At 43.8% G+C, this 21,386-nt stretch overlaps 1 protein-coding gene and 1 non-coding gene across 3 annotated transcripts in view; one reads left to right on the forward strand and one right to left on the reverse strand.

The window, feature by feature from the left end:
• The window catches only part of POU6F2 (POU class 6 homeobox 2), a 491,334-nt gene that overhangs the window by 37,840 nt on the left and 432,108 nt on the right, over positions 1–21,386 (reverse strand). For both annotated transcript variants that reach the window (XM_048511591.1, XM_048511593.1), the window contains one exon: positions 10,404–10,547. In XM_048511591.1, coding sequence (XP_048367548.1) covers positions 10,404–10,547 — 144 coding nt within the window. The remainder of the gene's footprint in view (positions 1–10,403; positions 10,548–21,386) is intronic.
• LOC125441385 lies at positions 18,011–18,129 on the forward strand. Its single transcript, XR_007245842.1, has one exon. It is a non-coding gene; the product is annotated as a U5 spliceosomal RNA (small nuclear RNA).

A 21,386-nucleotide genomic window follows, 5' to 3' on the forward strand; every position in this document is an offset into this window, starting at 1 on the left:
AGGTCATCCCAGTGGTAATCAGTACCCTGAGCGCCAGTCCGAAAACGCTAAAGCAGAACTTGAAGCATCTTCAAATCAACAAAATTAACATCTGTCAGATTCAGAAGGCAGCCCTGCTGGGATCGGCACAAATACTATATCGATACATTACAACTTCCTAGACCGCTGGGTGAGGCTCGAATTGTAATGAAAGGCCAACAACCAGCTAAAGAACCGGCAGCTTTGAAATCAACCATAACAATCACAATTATTATTTCATATGCCTGGGGAAAATGTTGCAAAGTAGCCCTTAGAGTTGCTTCTCACACTATTTTTTCCTCACCATCACCAAGGTCATCCACTGTTCAGATGGCAGGAAAACATGGTACTTGTCATGAGCCAGCCCCCTGGGGACAAGGAACTAGATGCAGAGCCTGAAGCCACCATATGTCAGGAGATGGCTGATGGATGAAAGCGGCAAAGCCAGGTCCAAGCCCTTCCCTCCCAGCCAAGGCAAAGCCAATGACAGAGCCAGGTGCCTTGCAGTTGGGAGAACTGTCAGCAGCCCCAAATGAGTTGATTAACGAGTCAGGTGCATGAAGGAGGCAAAAACAGAGAGAGCAGATAAACAGTAAAAAGAGAAGTGCCCGCATTGCAGTTCGATATGGCATAAGGCTCTGTGAACTGGAAACATCAGCATCAAAGGAAGACTGAGTCTTTTCAGGATTCTGACCTCATTCTTATATAAGCCTTGTCTTGGGCTTGGTTCTATCTGGGTGGAACAAGTGTACTTCACTACATCAGCAGTGGCCTAGTGTCTAAGAGCAGGTGCACTCTGATCTGGAGGAACCTGGTTTGATTCCCCGCTCTGCCGCCTGAGCTGTGGAGGCTTATCTGGGGAATTCAGATTAGCCTGGGTACTCCCGCACATGCCAGCTAGGTGACCTTGGGCTAGTCACAGCTTTTCGGAGCTCTCTCAGCCCCACCCACCTCACAGGGTGTTTGTTGTGAGGGGGGAAGGGCAAGGAGATTGTAAGCCCCTTTGAGTCTCTTTCAGGAGAGAAAGGGGGGATATAAATCCAAACTCTTCTTCTACTCTTCTTCTTCACTGGGAAGCTCCATGCACCTGGTTCCCTGCTTGGCTCCTAAAAACTTCTGCTCTTAGCTTGCTTGCTTGCCTGCCTGCTTGAACTCCCAGACTGCTTTGACCTTTGACTGCCTGTGCCTGTCGCCTACCTTGATTTTGGACTGCCTGACTACACCACAGCTGACACCTGTCAGCACAAAGTACCAGTGCATATGTGGAAGAAGCTGACTTTTGAATGACTTCTCTTTATTACAAATATGCATGTTTTCTGACATACAAAACAGACACAGATGTAGTATAGTACAAATAAGAAAAGCAGCTCTGCATCTCACTGACTCTTTGATGAACAGTATGAGAAGGGGATTACATAGGATTTCTTAAAAACCCAGACGCTTGAATCAAGCAAGCTGGACTTACACATTGGGAACTACATCTACCTTTATCTAAACTAGATGGCGAATAAAGTATTTTGTGAAGAAACCACTTCATTGGGAAGGAAGTTTTGTTGGGTTCAAACCTATTCCTGAGTCAACAAGTCAAAGATTATTTGAGTCAGCATGCCTAGGTTTAGCTCAATTTACTGCCAATTAAATGGTTTGCAACTGTCTGTCTTGGTTGGAAGAGCATCTCTCCATGGAGAGAGTTCCAGAATTTGGGTGCCACAACTGAAGTCCCTCTGCCTGGTTGCTGTGGGCTGGAATAACTGGCTGCTATTTAGTTATGTTCCACTCAACTTTAAAAGCGCTCTCAAAATCACCTTCAGGTTTTTCTCAATGTGAAGAAGAGTCCACTCTGAAGACCCCTAGGAAGATACCAGCCAACAGCAGCCCCATCGTTCTCTCAATTCCTAGCAGGCCTCAAGTGTCTCTATAGGTAATTAAACCATAGAAGAAGATGTTCTAGGGATCCATTGTCTGTGGCCACTCTGGAGCTTCTGTTTCTCCTAGGCTCCTAGACTCTATGGTACACCAAAGACTCCACCCAACAAAGCTTACCATTTTCTCTAGGAGTAGATCACTTGTAATTTTGGAAAGATCCATGCAAAGCTAGTTTATTTTTAGAGGGTACAAGCTGGGCCCCCACAAAGAATCACTGCAAGAGGATGACCCCCCCTCCCCAATTTCTCCCTTTTCTTAGGGATTAGGGCAGGAAGATTTATTTCTCCACCACCCCTTCCTTCAGCTAATGCTCAACTGCTGTGAACGTTCCTGAAGTATATTCTGTCCATAAAATGCTTTGCTTATGAGGGATATGTGCTTGTATCATACCATCCTTTAAGATGTGGGAAAGTGTCACACAGGGATCAGGGATATTATTTTTCTACACACAGAGTAAAAGTTGCCCTTAATTGTAACTTAATCAACAGATTTTACTCCAAGGATGTACCTGCCAGAGGGACATGGGGTAACCATGTCCCCAGGTGCCACCTATCTGGTTACATGGGGGTGCAAAATGCCCCCCCAAAGACTGAAGCCTTCCACAGCCTGCTGGGTGCCCCTCGGCCCAGCCCTGCAAAAGACCGAAGATGAGGCAGCAAGGGCACCGCCGATGGGGGTTGGAGGGCCTGCAGCAGCCAACGGGTCACGGGAATCTGTGGGCCTGCCGGCTGCTGCTTCCACTTCCCCTGCTCGACCTCCATAGGTGGTAGCCCTACTGCCTCATCTTCAGCCTCTTGTGGGGCCAGGCCGAGGGGTGCCTGGTGGGAAACAGAAGGCTTCGGACTTTGGAGCAGGTGTTGTCCCTGGGTGCCATTCCCCTCCCTCCCGATATGCCTCTGTTTTACTCTAAGGTATCTGTTCTAGGGATGCAAGTCATTTTAGAACAAGCACTATAACCTAAGTAGTGTGTGGATTGAAGTGTCAGGGTGTAGTCAAACGGTAGTTTTTAGGGCCGACAGAGGCTTTCTTGATTGATTGGTTGGTTTTATATGCCACCTTTCACCCTGTAGAGCTCAGGGAGGCTTCCACCGCGCATAACAATAAATGCAATAAAAACAAATTAAAACCTAATCTAAAACAGATGGCAGAGTGGCAGCTCTTCTCATAGCACACACAACAAACATACCTCTTTCTGTCCTGCTGTTTCATCTGGTCAAACAAAACCTACAGGTTTAAAAAAAGCTTGTTTCACTGATGCAAAAAAAAAGGGTGTTTAGTGTCTGCACCGTAAGCGCTGATAAATTTTTCACATTTGCTTCAACTCTGAAAAACAATTACGGGGGTTCCCTGTAATGGTCTTTAATACCTTGAAGATGTCATCCGGAGTAGTCTCACACATTTTTCTGGGATGACTCCATTGTTGAGGTTGTGTTCTCCTTTATCCAATAACAAATGTTCGGAGCGTGATGAGAAATAAAGCAATCGCCAGGAAATAGTGGGCCTAGGTACATTAAAGAGAGGCAGCCCTGTCCTTTTTTTCAACAGAAACGCACAGTCGGTACTTTACAAATCAATCCAGATCAAGAGTCGGATCCTATTTTTCTAATTCCATCCACTCTTTTTTTTTACCGCACATGACACGCTACGTTGCCCCACGCGAAGCATGGTGACAAAAATCCCCAATCTTATTTAGTGGTGATCCCTTTGCTGGATCCAAAAGGGGCTGCTTTATCTCCAGTTCTGAAAGGAATTTGCTAGCTCTTTAGCTGATGAAATATTTTATTTTATTAGCCAGAAGTTGACGCTGAACCAAAGAGGAGCAGAATGGGGGGCGGGGGGAGACATTATATATATATATATATATGAAAAGGCCTTTGGCAGTGTTATGAAGGCCTGAGACTGAATAATACACTTTAATAATGAGGGATGGAGTTACGGCTTTCGCTGATGGCTGTGACCGGCTCCGTGACCTGATTATGTCGCAGAGTATCAGCAGCTGAGACACTACAAAAGCGAGTGCATCCCATCAAATCTATCTCCATTGTAATCACTCTTGCCGCTGAGAGGCTTGTTAGGTGCACAGAGCCCATCAGGCCTTATTAGCACCATTTACCATCAAGATGCTCAAAAGAGCCAATCGGTGCCCTCTCATCAGAATAATGAGGACCAAAGGACTCCCATTATCAAACTCGATCAACAACACCACGCTGCCTACTTAGCCGGCCAAGCTAATTGTGGATTAAAAGTCTTGGAAGATAGCTACGTCGGTTAATTGGTGGGAGCTGGGTGTGCCACTCTCTTCTCTCTGCAGAAAAAGATTGTCCTTTCTCTGAAGGAGGATGTGTGTTTAATGCCAAAGAAGCCCTTCGGCTGGTTCTTTTGTTTGTCTGTTTGTAGTAGTGGAGGGAGGTCAGAAAAATACCTGGAAAGGAGCCATCATAATTAACACTTCAGTTGTGATTTATGTAGAAGTTTTAAGATCTGTTGAGCCCCCCTTACCAGAAAAACAAGGAGGGAAAACCTGCATGGAAGCAGATTGAAAGCACAGAAAAAAAACCTGTTGAAACTTGGAAAAGTGTGACTGAGAAATCCTAAACAGACTCACAAAAGAGCAAACTCCTAGTGCTCCCTTTGGCAAAGTTACACCTGTTACAAACCCATTCACTTAGGTGTATATGATATCTTTGTTTAGGGGAGCACTATGAGTTTCCTCTGTCAAATGCTAAGAAGAGTCTGGACGCATCAGCGCTTGCTTTAAATTGCCTGGGTTGGTTTGATTTTTTTAATAAGTAAAAGAATAGCGTCATCCTTTGGCTGGTTATTAAACGATGTCCCAGTCCTGAAAATTCACTGTGCATATTGTAAAATATATTTCATTGATGACTTTTTCTTTCTGTTGATTGTTAATTACAAAATAAGGGATTCTAACAATACATAAACTGCTATACTCTGTCCCACCAAAAGGGATGGGGCAGCCCTACTCTTAACAGCTCAAAAGATTTTAAAGATTAATATAGAAATGAAACCAGAGCTTTCCTTTTGGGACTTATGCACAGATATTGAGAAGAAAACATGGAACTTTTTGGGGGGCAGCCCTACACTTAGCAGCTCAACATTTTAAAAAGTTTAATATAGAAATGTAATCAGAGGCACATACTCAGATATCGCATAACATGGAACTTTGCTTTCGTAAATGACAGCAGCGGCAAGAATATTATAAAGTGGCGTAGCTTCCACGGGGCAGGGTGGGGACAAATGCTCCAGGCAGGTGAAAAATTGCCCCCTTTCCCCTCAGTCAGACCTGGTCCCACCAGGCTCCTCCTTCAGCCAGCGGGGCGGTCTAGCGGGCCCGCCGCAGGGCCCCCCTCAGCCTGGCCCCGTCCCACCTGGCCCAACGGAGGCCGCAGCCAAGTGCCCCTCAGCCCTTCCCCCCAGTCCCACCCCGGGTGCCATTTCTTCCCACTATGCCTCTGATATACACAAAATGAAAAAGTTCTTCTGTACCTACAATAGAAGAAGCTTGTGAAGTTGTTAGAATTAACTGAGGTGGCCCAGCTCACTTTGTTGCTCAGAGAAAATAACTTATCCAAATTTCTGGATAATTGGAAACCCTTGATAGACTTTTTGGGTAAAACAGAAACATTATTAGTTGAGGACTTGTGGATTTGAGGCATAAAATATCATAAAAAGATAAGAGTTAACAGAGAAAAGTGTGAAGTTTATCAGTAATAACGACCAAGAACTAATTTTACCTAAGTTATCAAAGGCCCCTTCTGCACAGTAGTTGCTGTCATGATAAAGGAACCTGTTTTCCTGTTTCCCCGTTCACATGCGTCCGTGCAAGCGGTGATTGGAAGCCAGGGAGACAATCCAGATTGCTGTCGTACCTTCACACAGAGATGCTTCTCTTTTTAAATTGTCCTGCAATTGTCCCCTGTGCTTCTCAGCCGCCTCCATCCCCCTAGCCTCCACTCCTCCAGCACTTCCCGGCTTGGGAAGTCTCCTCCCCGCTTGGGGAACCCAGGGCGGGGAGGAGAGCAGAGCCGGAGCTCTCCTCCCCGCCCTGGGCTGGCACTAAAAGCCCTGTCACCGCTCTTTCTCCCAGGGTAGGGGGAGCGAGGGGGCTTTTTAACAACAGGGCAAACCAGCTGAATCCCACCTCTGGGTGGAAGGGAGGGAAATAAGGCTCCTCCTGCTCGCTTGGAAGCAGCTCCAACCTGGGATTTTTCAAAAAATATTGCTTGTTTAGCAATTTTCAAAAACCTGGGTTGGGGGAAATGAAACGAGGTAGATTTGTTTTGGGGGTGGGACCTGTGCAAAGTCCCCACCAGAAATGGGTTATATAGCATCCTACACCTGTGTTTCTTGGCCTGCATGGAATGAACCAAACAGTGATATCTTTATGTGTCACTACTCACTGCATGGGAAATGGGAACCCTTTTCTCCTTGGCGATGGTGAGCCTTTAAAAGGGTAAAAAGTGCAGGAGGAAACCATACTCCCATCCTTCCTCCATGGTGTGCTTCTCCCTACCAGGGCTAGGTCCCCGTGGTGAACTCTGAGGAACTTTCTGCCTGGGAACATGGGACAAACTCTGTGAAGCCACAGCTGAGCCACTTGCAAAGTTGGGGGAGCCTGCTTCTGAGTGTGTGGCAGGGATATGTAAGTAAGCTTTATTCATTGGATAATTAGGCTAGGTTTTCATCATTATCTGTGATAAATTGTAGGGCCAGCGGGAGAGAATAGGCTGAAGGGGTTGGCTCTCTTAGTGGGTGCTGTTAACCCACCAACAGTTTTTGATGAGCTGTCGTATTTGTTCATACAATGGGCTTTACTGCTAGTGCTTTAATAAAAGCTTAAAATGGAAGCACAGATTCTCTAATAGTGTGTACTTTTCCTTTAACAAGCCTAAAATGTTCTTGAGGGATAATCTCTGGCTAGAAATTACAAAATTATCTGATACAGGAAAGCTAACAATATCTTGAGCTTCTCAAGTGCACACCTAAATCTACATCAGGCCTAATATGAGTCCTCCAGGACACCTTCCACCACCTTGAGGAGTCTTCCACAAGTAGAATATGCCACCAGCAAAAGGCTTCTCATTCTGTAAAAAGTCACCACTATTACTGACACAGAATATTTAGGTATAACACTAAGTTCTTAGTTTCTGCATCTCTGCAATTATTGAAATTCAGAGATATTCCTTCTGTCCAGTAGAAATTATTCATGGTATGACTGGATTTATTTTTGAAGCCGGGCCTTCTTTTTTGTATTTTAAAATGAAGCTAAATCTGCAAATTAATTATCAAAGGAACTACAGCAAAGTATCTCCTTTAAAAGCCACAGAAAGGCTAAAACGCAAGTAACTCTGGCACCTTTTAATGTAGCTTTGCAACCCCTTCTCCATTGCAACACATCCTAGGGAGGTAGCACTGTGCAGCAGGCTAGGGGCTGTGATAGAAATGTTCAAACCTTCCCCTGTCAACCATTTTTTTCCCTTGAAACTGGTATAAACTTAACACATAGTTGAACACTAAGATTCTTCTTTTGCGGAAGGTACTCGAAGGCTGAAAAAGAGTGAACGTGGATTTCTGTTTTAGGGCTGTCTACAACTTTGCCGTCATAATTAGGATGGGAATTTTTTTGTGTGATTTTAGGGTAAGGAATTACGTTTTAATTTGATGTTTGATTTTATTATCGTTGCATTTTATTCTTTTGTAAGGCACTTTGAGAGGTGCGGTAGAAATGATTTTTAATAAAATGAATAAAGATGTAAAGTATTGGCCAGCTTTACACATGTTCACGCGCATACACACAAAGAGTCATTGCTGTATCTTTCCTTTGGGGCTGCAGAAACGTGAGGGCAAACAAAGCAGAAACCTTCACATTCTAAAGAGGTTTTTTTTAAAAAAAAAAAACCCTTCACATGTATAGAATGTGTGTTATGTAGCGTGGACAGCATCCTGTTCCATGTTTTGCTGAGATACTGCAAGACGAGGAGCCTGTGCTCCCTGTAATTGGACTTGGTATACAAAATAAATATTCAGTTCTGCTGTGGAGTCCGGGGTGCCTTTTTATTCTTGCAAAGAACTGATGTGTTTGGCCAACAGTTTACCTACCCAGACCAATTACTTCCCTTCTTGGGAAGTCAGAAAGAGGTGGGGGAAAACTCCCTTCTGCTGACAAACTGTCATGGTTTTATATCTCAGAGGCTTAAATTTACGTCCTACGCGTCTCATGCCTCCTGTAAGAGGAGAGTTTGCACTATTTCTGAAGCACAGATATAAACAAGCAAGCTTTCTAGATGGAGCTGATCTGACTATGAGTTATAGGCATTATAACCAACTTTTCTTCCATTCCATCCCTAACAGAAATCTTAATGGGCTTTTGAGAGCCTCCATTTAAAGCTCGCTGCATAAAATGATCCTTTGATGAAAAGGGATTGAAACAAGGGTTAAAGTAGACACTGAAAGGTTATTGTAGAGGGCACGGTGGTCATGCAATCCTCCTTTAATATGTGTGGTGTGCACCTGCGATAAGATGATTCATTAGATAAGGCCTCACTTTGACAAGCTCCATCGTTCAACCCTCGGGGTGGTGATGGAACAATTCTGTACCCGCCCAGTAAATATAACAAGGTCAGCAATTTTTCCCCCGTGGGACTCAGATGAAGAGCACGAGTTCAGATTGCATCTTTGTTTATGCTTTATGTTAATGACGACGACAACAACAACAACAATTTTATTAGTGTTATTTTAAAAATTAAAACCCCAAATAAACATTATGTGATCATCCTTTGCAAAAATGAATCACTAAAACGAAGAATAAAACAAGTGCTACCTGCCATCTCAACTACATGTTTTGGCGATTTCAAATCATGGAGAGGTGAAGAATTTATAGTTTCTCCAGTTTTGAATTATATGTCAAAAATGGAGAGAGCGCATATTTCAAGAATGATGCCCGTTTATAAACGGAAGCTTCTTATTTCAAAAGATTAATGTTGCTGCTTTCCAATATCACTTTTAATAACAGGCTCGAGAGGCTGTGGGGTATTGGTGACTATTCCTTGGTATGGGCGACAGAACATTTTAAAGTTTAATTGGTTGGCTTCAGTATTCATGTGAATATCTTAGGTAGTGAAATAAAGGCCAGAGTTATATGACAGATTAGGGTTACCTCCTGCTGATTGCTGTGGAATAGTGGTAGGATTTTTTTTTAAAAAACCCTGCTGGGTTCCTCTGTGCTGGTATATCACTTCTGGATATAACCTGGAAGTGACAGTGGGGAGCTCTAGGAATAGCTGGAAACTCTATGGTAACACCACAGAGTTTTTGTAACTTCTTAGAGCTATGTATTGTTGCTGATGGGTTAGACCCAGAAGTGATACAGTGACACACATTGTCACTGATGTCACATGCCTCCCATGTTCCTACCCCCAACCTATGTCAACCATGAGGTCCCTTCATGATTCCTGACTCCACCTGCTCCTTCTTCTCCAGGTTTCTCTTAAGAATGGGAGTGCACTTATGGGAGTTCAAGTGGAACAAAATCCGATGGATGTCCTGCAAGGAGGAACAGGAGGACTTTGCTTTAAGCACATGGCCAGGTCACAGCGCTATACTAACTCAAGAGGCCATCTTGCAAAGTGGGGTCAACCCAGACTTCCAGCTCATCTTCAAACTACGGTATACTAAAGAATCATATTTGATATCTACAAATCTACACACCTTCTCATTTGCTTGAAGGACTGGTAGCATCACTGTTTTGTTTCTGAATTCTTATGATTAACAGGAAAAGCTAATTAAGGATACATATTTTTAAAATTAGCAGATAGAATCCCACTAAAGCAAGGTACTTTCAATAGCTAAACTTCAGACAATGGAAGTAGTACCACTGAATTTCCTATAGCCCTTGCTGAGAAGCAAGCCAACTCCCTAGGGCTGGAGACCTATAGGAGTAAGTCCCATTGATCTCAGTGGGACTTACTTCTGAGTATTTCAATGGGAGAGTTCAGAAGAGCAACGGCAGGGCTTCAAAGTGGTCAGGCTTTGCCAGATCCTGCCTATTAGTAACTAGTTTTCAAAGCACTTCAGGGCTAACGCTAATTTCAAAAGTTCTAAACCTGCACGGTGTATTCCCAATAAAGAAAGAAACACTGCCTAGTTCCTTTATGCTATTACAATGATTCATAAGCCCAAATTGTCAAGTGCCAACACTGAAAATCCTGATGCCCATTTCTGAATTTCTTTGCACATTTTGATTTTTTTTAAAAAAAGGATTCTTCCAATTTCACCTCAGCAAGTCTTTGTTCTTCTTCCCTTTTGCCAAGAAACATTATTTATTTATTCCCTCTCCCAATGTATGTGCAGCCACAAATTGCTGTCATGCATAAGGTATTTGCTCCTCAGTCCAAGATCAATATGCCACAGAAATTCACTCTTCCTCTCCATCTTCCACTCACCTGTCCTTGTGCATTAGTGACTAGTTGACCTGTGACCCCCTGAAGGCCGGAGAGTGCATTGCCAAAGGCCTGCGAGCTTGCTATAGACCCCATGGCTGCTGCTGCCGCTGCCGCTGCTTGACTTGCTAGGGGATTATTAACCAGCTGGAAACAGGAAGAAAAGAGCAAAGAGTCAGGGCTGTTGATAGCCAGTCAAGTGCTACACACTAACAAACTGCTATACTCTGTTCCACGTAAAGATGATAGTAGATCTTTTTTTACTGTACACCACCCTGAGCCCTTCGGGGATAGGGCAGTCTATTAAATAATAATAATAATAATAATAATAATAATAATAATAATAATAATAATAATAATAATAATAATAATAATAATAATAATAATAATAATAATAGGCACACTGGGTGCAGTGCCTAAAGACCTTGGACGGCACTTAAAAACAATTGGCGCTGACAAAATCACCATATGTCAGCTGTAAAAGGCCACCCTACTCGGCTCTGCACGCATTATTCGTCGATACATCACACAGTCCTAGATGCTTGGGAAGTGTCCGACGTGTGATGTAATACAAAATCCAGCATATTGATCTTGTTTGCTGTGCATAACTGTTTTTGTATCAATATAATAATAATAATAATAATAATAATAATAATAATAATAATAATAATAATAATAATAATAATAATAATAATAATAATAATAATAATAATAATAGAGCTGGAAAAGATCACAAAATACAAGGACCTACAAATTGAAGTTGAACGATTGTGGCAAAAAAGAACAACAGTAATCCCACTAGTAGTCGGTGCTCTAGGAGGAATCCCAAGAAATCTTGAAAAACATCTGGAAAGCCTAAACTTGGACAGAACATCAGTCCACATGCTGCAGAAAGCAGCACTTCTAGGAACTGCACATATTCTACGCAAATACCTCTAATATCCTAGGTCCTAGGGAAGGACTCGATATTCAGAGATGAATTCCAGACACTTGTGCTGTGCTGTTATGTGTATAATAATAATAATAATAATAATAATAATAATAATAATAATAATAATAATAATAATAATAATAATAATAATAATAATAAAGTGGCCAAAATGATCCATTGGAATTTATGCAAGAATTACAACATAAGAACAGCTAAGAACTGGTAGGAACATTGTCCAGAGAAAGTAATGGAAAATGAGAAGGTCAAGTTCCTGTGGGACTTTCGAATCCAAACGGACAAAGTGTTGAAACACAATACACCAGACATCACCATGATCGAGGACAAGAAAGTGAGCATCATTGACATAGCAGTCCCCGGCAACAACAGGGTTATTGAAAAAGAACACGAGAAGGTCACTAGATACCACGATTTGAAAATCGAGCTTCAGCGTCTATGGCACAAACCAGCTGAGGTCGTCCCAGTGGTAATCGGCACGCCATCCCGAAAACACTAGGGCAGCACTTGAAACATCTTTGAATTGACAAAATCAATATTGGTCAAATTCAGAAGGCAGCCCTGCTGGGATCCGCACGAATACTACGTAGATACATTACAACTTCCTAGGCCTCTGGGTGTGGCTCGAATTGTAACGAAAGCCAACAACCAGCTAAAGATCTGGCAGCTGTGAAATCTACAATAATAGATTGCACATTCCTCTGCCACAGAACAAAGCATGCTGGACTTTCTTTGTTGTAGAATGTACTGCCTGGGCCCTAGTGCCTACCTAGCCTTGCTCTACCCACCCATTTGAAAGTCTGAAAGTAAAAATCCATTTTGACATAAATGCTCTTTGTATCAATGTACCGTGTTCAATAATGCACAAAATAATGGCTTTGACAAAGGCTGCGTATAAAAACGAACGATAAATCTCATGTGTTCGGAACTATATTCTAATGTGGAAGCATACAACTTTCTGAACCACTGCACCTTGACTGACCGAACTATCATCTTTTTGTGAAACAGAGTATAGTTGACTTCAAACTATCAATAGAACCAAAAGGTACCAATGAAAGCACCAGTCATTTTCGAAAGCCTTTTTTGTTTGAGTGGAGAAACTCCTTTGATGTGCAGAGTGGGTAGCATGTTCCTTAAACACTTTAAGAATCCCTCTGATATCAAGCCAAACTCATTCTGTGTTCAGTGGATAATGGGCAAAGTTAATTTGGCCAAAGAATCCTTTCCAGTTGCAGGGAGTTCTTTACAAGGGAGTATTCAGATGTGCAGGCTGTCAGATGGAACCCACAGTGACAGAGGTCCAGGCTGGAGTGTACCACATACAAAGAGCCAAGAGTAAGTGGTGAAAGGGTCAGCCCAGAGTCAGAGAAGCATGGGCCAAAACTAATTAAGGGCAAACCATTTATGCTGTTCTGAGCTCTCCAGAGGAACAGCGAAGTAACAATAAAATGGATGACAATTGCATTAACTCAGGAGACATAAATACTTTGAAAGGTTCTTTCTTACTGAATAATTGTATGCTTGTTATAATTGAGAAATCGGCAAAATTTCTGAGAGGTGCTATAAAATTAAATCATGGAAAGATCTGAGAGGCTACTACTAGAACTCTCTCAGCCCCATCTGCGTGTCTTTGCAGGAAGGTGTTTCGCAGACTTTTAAAGACATTTCTTGGTTGCGCCTGTGTAGCTACACAGGCACAACAAACGGAAAACAAACAAAACAAAAAACTCCATGCGGGGCCGTCTGGCTATCACCAGCCAGCGGGGACTCTGCTGCCAAGCCTTGGGGTGCACCCTTAGGCTCCTGCAGAGCCAGGCGGCTGGCAACCATGCCTGCAGGATTGGCAAGTTGGCTGTGAGCTGCTGCTCACAGAAGCACCATTGCAGGAGGAGGGAATAACAAACCCATCTCCTGCCTGGCCATTTGCTTGGTGGCGGTTCACAGCCGGGTGTTTTCCGAAAGAGTCACATTTTCAGCGACTTTAAAAAAAACCCGGCATGGCCGTTCAAACGCAGCCTGACTCGTGTGGGCAGGAACTGTGCAAAGTCACCCCCAAACACTTGAAATAGTGGCCTACAGCCGTGTTTTTTGGCCTGCGCAGAAAGGACCACTGTTTAATTTTCATCTTCTGAGCTTCTAATTTTCATCTTCTGAGTTTTCCATCCAACTATCTCAGTGTTATCTGCAAATGAGATGTTTGTACTAGCCTTCTGCTTCTTGCAGCCCGCTGAGATTAGGAAAAACAGAAAACAAGGAGGAGGTGAAAGATAGAGAATGAGAGAGTGACTGATCGGGTGATTATGGAGGAAAATTTATTTGGAGTTGTTTCAAATTATTTTTGCAGGGGTAGCTAATGGAAGTAAGGAAAACTTTGGTTAGGGAAGTACTCGGTTGCATGCTAGGCAGGTCCCTCTTCCACAGTGCTGAAAAACATCTTTTGAAAAGAAATGAATCCACTGTTGTGAAGGGAAGGCATTCTGCACGCGCAAAGAGGTATTTTGGGGCGGCGGGGGTGTGTGTGATGATGCTTACTTACAACAAGAAAAAGGGGAGACAATTGTAGAAAAACCAGGTTTTAATGAAAATGTTGCTAAGAGGAAACGGGGAGGCATAGAGGAATTGATCATTATGTGGAGGGAATGCAGTACTCCTGATCTTTTGTTGTAGTCTGAAGTGAATTGCAACTCAGAAACCTCTTTAAGATGACACTGGATATTGTTTTGTTTTGTTGATATCAATAACCCCTCCACAGTTCCTGGTCTGGAGAGTGGGGGAGTGAGTGCAGGGTTTAATTTTATGATATTTTTATTGTCATGTTTAATTTTTGTATTTATGTTGAACTTATTGGTATGTTTTATTTTCAGATTTTATTGTGAGCCACAGAGGCATTCCTCCCATTCGGCAAAGTGGGCAATTGCCCAGGGCGCCCACTTGTGGGGGTGCGCAAAAACTGCAGGTTCATTTGTGGGATTTTTTTGTATTTTCAGTGTTTTTCTGCTTTTGGCCTGCAGAGGGCACAGTTTTTAGGCTAGCAGCACCAAAATTTCAGGGATTTTTCGGAAGACTCTCCTGATGATATCACCCAGGTTTGGTGAGGTTTGGTTTAGGGAGTCCAAAGTTATGGACTCCCAAAGGGAGTGCCCCATCCCCCATTGTTTCCAATGGGAGCTAATAGGAGATGGGGGCTACACATTTGAGGGTCCATAACTTTGGACCCCCTGAACCAAACTTCACCAATCCTGGGTGGTATCATCAGTAGGGTCTCACGAAGATACTCTGAAATTTTGGTACTGCTATCTTAATAATTGCACCCCTGACAGCAGGCACCCCCTAAATTTCCCCAGATTTTCCTTTCCTTTCCACCCCCTTCCTGCCAATGCTTGCTTGCTTGCTTGCTTGCTTGCTTGCTTGCTTGCTTGCTTGCTTGCTTGCTTTCTTTCTTTCTTTCTTTCTTTCTTTCTTTCTTTCTTTCTTTCTTTCTTTCTTTCTTTCTTTCTTTCTTTCTTTCTTTTTCTCTCAATGCCTAATAAAGGTTATTATTATTATTAAATCCACCTCCTTCGGCATGGATTTAAAGGGAGAATCTGAGGTCCCCAGTTTAAACATTGAAAGTGATGCTGTTTCCAGGGTGGGGAGAGAGATCCACCCCCAAACAGCATCATTTCTTTCAATGTTAGCGCATTGGGGACCCCAGATTCTCCCTTTAAGGTGGATTTCAAAAAGAGAGATCTAGGCTCCCTAGTTTTAAACACAATTCATTAGAAAATAATGCTGTTTGGGGGGGTGGATTCCAGGCATCACTTGTTTAAACGTAGGGAGCCCAGATTCTCCTTTTAAATCCACCTCAAAGGGAGAATCTGGGGTCCCCAGTTTAAATAACATTGAAAGTGATGCTATTTCCCCCAATTGGGGGGACTGGATACAACACCATAAAATGTTTTCATAGCAGTAATAAAACATTTTGAAAGCATTTTGAAAATGTTTTCAAAAAATATTTCTGCTGTGTGGCATGGCCCATTGCTGTGTTCAGATTTGTGAGTTGGGGCATGTTCTGTAATGTGATGGTGACTTTGAAACGACCCAGTGGGAAAAAAATCATTGTTTGGTCACGGTGGGAGAGGGTGGCCGCCCATGGCGAGGGGGGGGGGGGCATCAAACTCAGGTTTTGCCCAGGGCTCCAGTTTGCCTAGGTATGCCACTGGTGAGCCACCTTGAGATCTTTGTACAGTGTAGGGTAAAATTCTTCTTTCTTTTCTCTTCGTTCTTTTTCCTCCTCCTCATTTCTGAAGGGAGGTAATGCTGGATTCTAATCTATGGATTTAATCTTGCTTGGTCAATCCTGTTCCTTAATTCAAAATTATGCCCTGTTGGGACAAAATCTTTGCCCATGTTAAAAGGCGCATTATTATTATTTAACTTGTTTCTACAATTACGCAAGGGTAGTTCATGGCACAGCTGTGGCTTCGGAGTTGCTCAGCCTTCCTATCCTCCCTCCTCCCAGTGAACTGGACATAGGCATTGCCCTGTCATCAATTCAAACTGATGGAAAGAGGAAACAGGGGAGAGCTCTACTACCTGTCTGAAACTGAGACTGAACAAGTGTGGGGGGGAAGCAGGCAAAAATCTCAGAGCTAGAAATCTAGTCTCCCCAATATCCAACCAGAGTCACCTGAAGACCTGAAGATCACCATCACCAAACTCCACTCAACGGAGAGGCAAAGAGGTTTATGATGTCAGAGCTTTCTGCTCTGTTCAAGACCTCAGTGAAGTGCAGCATCTGGTGAAATAAGCAGTCTGCCTTGGAACTAGATGATGTCCGGCAGTTCTGTTTTCATCCAAGCCTGTGTTTTTTGTGCTGCAGCTGAAAACTTGTCTGTCGTGATGCTGCTAGGGTCTGCTTCTGAAAAGACTTGGAAAGCTGATACATCAGATAGAAAATTAGGCCAGAAAGATTCTCTGCTTTCCACGTTACTGACACGCATGGAAATGTAGACTTTGGTGTGCTTTAAAACTATGCCCTTTCCCACATAATGATTAAAGTAGACTTATAAATTCTTCCACCAGATGCTGGACCTTCTTTGTTTTAGAATGCTCCGCTCGGGTCCCAGTGCCTACCTAGTTATGTCCTTCACCCATTTGAATGAAAAAATAAAAATAAAAAACCCACCAAGGAAGAGGACATTCTGGAGTTTCTTCTTCTAGCCCTGCAAATCAGAGCCAGAGAGAGAGAGAAAGAATGCCCATGGGCTCTGGAGAGGCACCCAGCCTCTGGCGCCAACGTGGATGGGGAGGGGGACCTGGTTTTTGGCGTGGGGCTGCGTGTGGCCTCTCTTCTCGTTCAGCATCTGGGGGAATGCAATGGTGCTCCAGCTTATCATGGGCACCCCTCCAGACTTGAGGGACAGAAATTTGTATCCAACAGAGAGCTGCTGCCCAGAGACCAAACGATCCCCTCTGACAGCCTTGTAGGATGGAGAATTGGATTCCATGTGATGTGACTCTTCTCGGCTGCAGAGTGACCCAGAGCCAGGTCAGCTGCTGCCATTGAAGAATGATGCAAAGGCAGACCCCTCAGCTAGTCCAAGCCTCACAGGGGCCACAATGCCCGCCCAGTTGGCAGCCCCTTCTGTCCAGCAAAGAGAGGCCTCCAACCCAGCTTGCGGTAGAAAGCAGCCTGCCGCATCCAAGCTGGGCTCGGTCACTCCCAGCTATTTTAAAAAGCCAAGATTTTATGATAGTCGTTCAATGCCACTATAAATTATCTTTTATCAAAATACGTTTAATTCTGTGAAGAATAATGATTTTGACAAAAGCTAGGCTTAAAAATGGATTATAAGGGCAACGAGGATGATTATAAGGGCAACGAGGATGATTGAGGGATGGGAGCACCTTCCTTATGAGGAGAGGCTGCAGCGTTTGGAACTCTTTAGTTTGGAGAGGTGACGTCTGAGGGGGGATATGATTGAAGTCTATAAAATTATGCATGGGATAGAAAATGTTGACAGAGAGGAATTTTTATCTCTCACAATACTAGAACCAGGGGACATGCATTGAAAATGCTGGGGGAAAGAATTAGAACTAATAAAAGGAAACACTTCTTCACGCAACGTGTGATTGGTGTTTGGAATATGCTGCCACAGGAGGTGGTGATGGCCACTAACCTGGATAGCTTTAAAAGGGGCTTGGACAGATTTATGGAGGAGAAGTCAATTTATGGCTACCAATCTTGATCCTCTTTGATCTGAGATTGCAAATGCCTTAACAGTCCAGGTGCTCGGGAGCAGCAGCCGCAGAAGGCCATTGCTTTCACATCCTGCACGTGAGCTCCCAAAGGCACCTGGTGGGCCACTGCGAGTAGCAGAGAGCTAGACTAGATGGACTCTGGTCTGATCCAGCTGGCTTGTTCTTATGTTCTTATGTTCTTAATGCTTGTAGTCATTTGGGACTATTTTCCTACAGCGGAAGCATGCTACGTTCGCTTCTGCCACACCACAATTGACTGCACTTTAATCTTTATGAGGAAAAAAGTATAAGTGATTCCCCCACATGCATTTGGAAGTGGTACAGACTGTACTAGGAACCCTTCTGAAAGTTTTGATCAACTGTAACAACACATCTGTGAAGACAAAATTCAAGATAAGAAAAAGCAATAAAATACGATGGAATCATCTGGTTTCTCTTCAGATCGTATAAATATTTCGCCTTTTACTAAAGATTTCCGTGGAGAGGAATCTTTAATGTTTGTGAAGTGAACAGTGTTTCCTTGTAGACATTTGTGATTAGCTTCAAGGATTACAATGACCAGCTCACAAATGAGTTAATGTTTTCCTACTAAACTCAGGAAGCCTACGTGTGTGTCAAATTCAATAATATGACTCTGAAATACACACACCGCTGGATCAAATGGTGCTAACTCGTCAGGGCCTTTAAAAATAGCTGGTTTTTCAAAGCTATCTGCTCATTACATACATTTGTCGTGCTTGAAATATTGGCTGTCCAAATCTACTTAAAATCAAATCTACTGGTCTCAAGAAGAAGTACTGATATGGATATTGCTGATGGAACCTGACTTGACTCAATTCGAATTGACACAACCTGAGGTGATGGGAACATCATATCTCCTCACTCGCATCCTGGATTCATTCATTATGTAGCATAGATTATGGATTGTCTCATGCCATTTTGGTAGTTGGTATGATCAAACGAGGAAATATAACCTTATTGTTCTCAAAATAGTAGACATAGTGAAGGCTTATCAGTAAAATGCAGTTAAAACAGGAAAGAGCAGCCGCAATATATATTTTTTTAAAATGTATTTTTCCCTGACTGCTTTATGAAGATAAAATCCCTCAGATGAAAGAAAGTTAAGGAATGCGTTTGAGATCCAGTTCTGTCTCTCTGTGGGCGATTTCCCACTGGCCATTAATCCTGGGATAGTCACCCAAAATATCCAGGTTTCCTCATGATCTCCTTGCTGCTGAACTGCAGAACACAGATCAGTCCCGTTTCTGGCGCTCCCCACCCCTCCCCACCCCACCCCACCCCACCCCATCACGGGATTTTCCTGGACCTGCTTGTATGTGCACCTTTTTGAAAAAACACTCCAATGGGAGCTAATAGGAGATGGGACACATTTGAGAGTCCATAACTTTGTCTCCCATGAACCAAACTTCACAAACCCTGGGTGGTATCCTCAGGAGGGTATCCTAAATGTACTCTGAAATTTTGGTGCTGCTAGCTTAACAATTGTACCCCTGACAGCAGGCACCCTCCCAAGGGGCAGGCCTAGATGTCTTCACTAGAAACATGCTGCAGTGAGGATGTTGGAACCTGGATGAAAAGGTGCTGATTCTTTTGAAACTTGGTTGTATCTAGATTAAATTTTCAGTGGGGATTCGGCCTGTGTCCACAGAAAAGGGAACTTGATAACCAGGCTCGGGCATGTTTGCTGGACAAATATATAAGGTGGTAAAATGATTAGGAAAACAATGATTTTTTTCTTAGACTTCTATAACAATCTTATAAATGACAGTCCAGTAAATAAATAGCATAGTAGGTAGTAGGAAGCTGTTCTTATTGTGCTGTATGTCATCCCCCCAAGCCTTGCAAAGTACAAGTATGGGATCTTTTTCTTTCAAGCAATTAGACTGTATCTTGATTTATCTGTTTCTATCATTAATACACTGTGTTTTTTTAGTGTATACCTGAGGGTTAAAATAGATCTGGCACAGGAGATAAATAAAAGGGGGTGTTTAACTCTTTCCCTCGTCCTGCTTCCTCAATCTAAATTGTTTTCTCCTCCAGAAAATGTTCTTCGGCCCCATGAGAGAAAAATGTGTACGTTTTGTATATACCAGCTAGCAACACGGGGTGGGCTAAACTGAGATGGGGAACTCCAGAGGTGGGATCCAGCAGGTTCTCACAGGTTCCCGAGAGCAGGTTACTAATTATTTGTGTGTGCCGAGAGGGGGTTACTAATTGGTGATTTTTGCCACATGATTTTTGCCTTAGTTACGCCTCTCCTCTCAGCAGTAGCGCGCAGAACTTGAAGCAGTCTAGCAGGAGGTGCACCAGCGTGTGTGGCAGCCTGCGCCTGCGTGCATTCGTTTCCCGCCCAAGGACCGGCGCAGTGGCTGCATCCTTACCACAGCCCCGCCCAGGAATGCCCCGCCCCCGGAATGCCCGGCCACACCCCCGTCGTGCCCCGCCCAGCCCCACTGGTGCTACGCCACAGTTTGAATCCCACCACCATGGGAACCTGTTACTAAAATTTTTGGATCCCACCACTGGGGAACTCCCTGGGCACATTTTGGGTCTGGTCTCTTCTGCTTTTCCTCTTTTCCCTTCCATGGGCTGTCTCTATCCCTCTTGCTAGGCTGGCTCTCCTTCTAGTTCTCGTTTCCATTCTTTCTCCTGCCAGTTTATTTATTTTATTTTATTTATTTATACCGAGGGGCTCTGGGCGGTGTACAACATAAAACATGAAAATAAATAAATTATTAAAACTTTTAAAACAGCGATAACAATGGCAGTAATAATAATAGTAATAATAGAGGCGTCCGGTCAACCCCACCTTTAAAATTCTCCCCAGGAAAGAGGGGGAGGAGGGCGGCGAGTCACATTGGATAGTAGACCCAGATGAAAAGGCCAGTTCTTGCCTGAACTCTCTCTCTCTCTCCTTATTTTTGTCTTCCTCCTTCCTTTTCTTTCTTCCTCTCTGTCCCAGCTTGCACAGAGCCTTCCCCTAGTCCCCTAACGGCCTGTGGGTAATCAGTTGGGCTCATCCAAGCCCTGAATGGGCCAGTAGTGTCTTGGGCCCACCCTTCCACTGGCCCCAGAAGCTGTGGGAGAGGATGGTCAGTATCAACTGTAAGTTGTGGTCCACACCCCATGTTGCCTGGCCAGCTCTCAGTTGGCCCTCTGGCCAAACTGGGTGAGGCCAGAGGCCTTGGTAGCAATGGGAACCTGGGCAGGGTGGGTGCAGTTCAGGCTCAGCTGAGTGAAGCTGGAGTCTGGGGAGACAGCTGGAGCCAGGAAAGGGCAGGAACCGCAGAGGCTGCTGGAGCCAGCAACCTGGTCGCCTGTCTTGAAGGGCATTGAGGTCCACACTTCCTATGCAGTTCAACTGACCCCTGCTGACTCTTTTAAGAGCCTCAGGCTTAGACTGGACCCAACATTATTGCCAGAGGAACAAGATAATGCAGTTGCAAAAAAGGAGAGGCTTTTTTTCCAACTGAGCCTAGCTTGAAAAATGGTCCCCTACTTGATACAGCTGATTTGGGTCACTTGGATTCATGCCACAGTAACATCAAGACTAGACCACTGTAATGCCCTGTAAATTCGTCTCCCATCAAAATCAATTCGGAAATTTCAGTTGGTGCAGAATGCTGCGGCTCAGCTATTATTGGGAGCTAGACAGAGCGTGCATATTACTTCCATCATGCAGTCACTCTATTAGCTGACCTTGGACCGTTACTGTCTCTCCTCCTATGCAAGATTGTCTCTCCCCCTATGAACTGCCATGACAGCTTCGCTCACCT

Source organism: Sphaerodactylus townsendi, linkage group LG11 (assembly GCF_021028975.2).
Source record: "Sphaerodactylus townsendi isolate TG3544 linkage group LG11, MPM_Stown_v2.3, whole genome shotgun sequence".
NCBI lineage: Eukaryota > Metazoa > Chordata > Lepidosauria > Squamata > Sphaerodactylidae > Sphaerodactylus > Sphaerodactylus townsendi.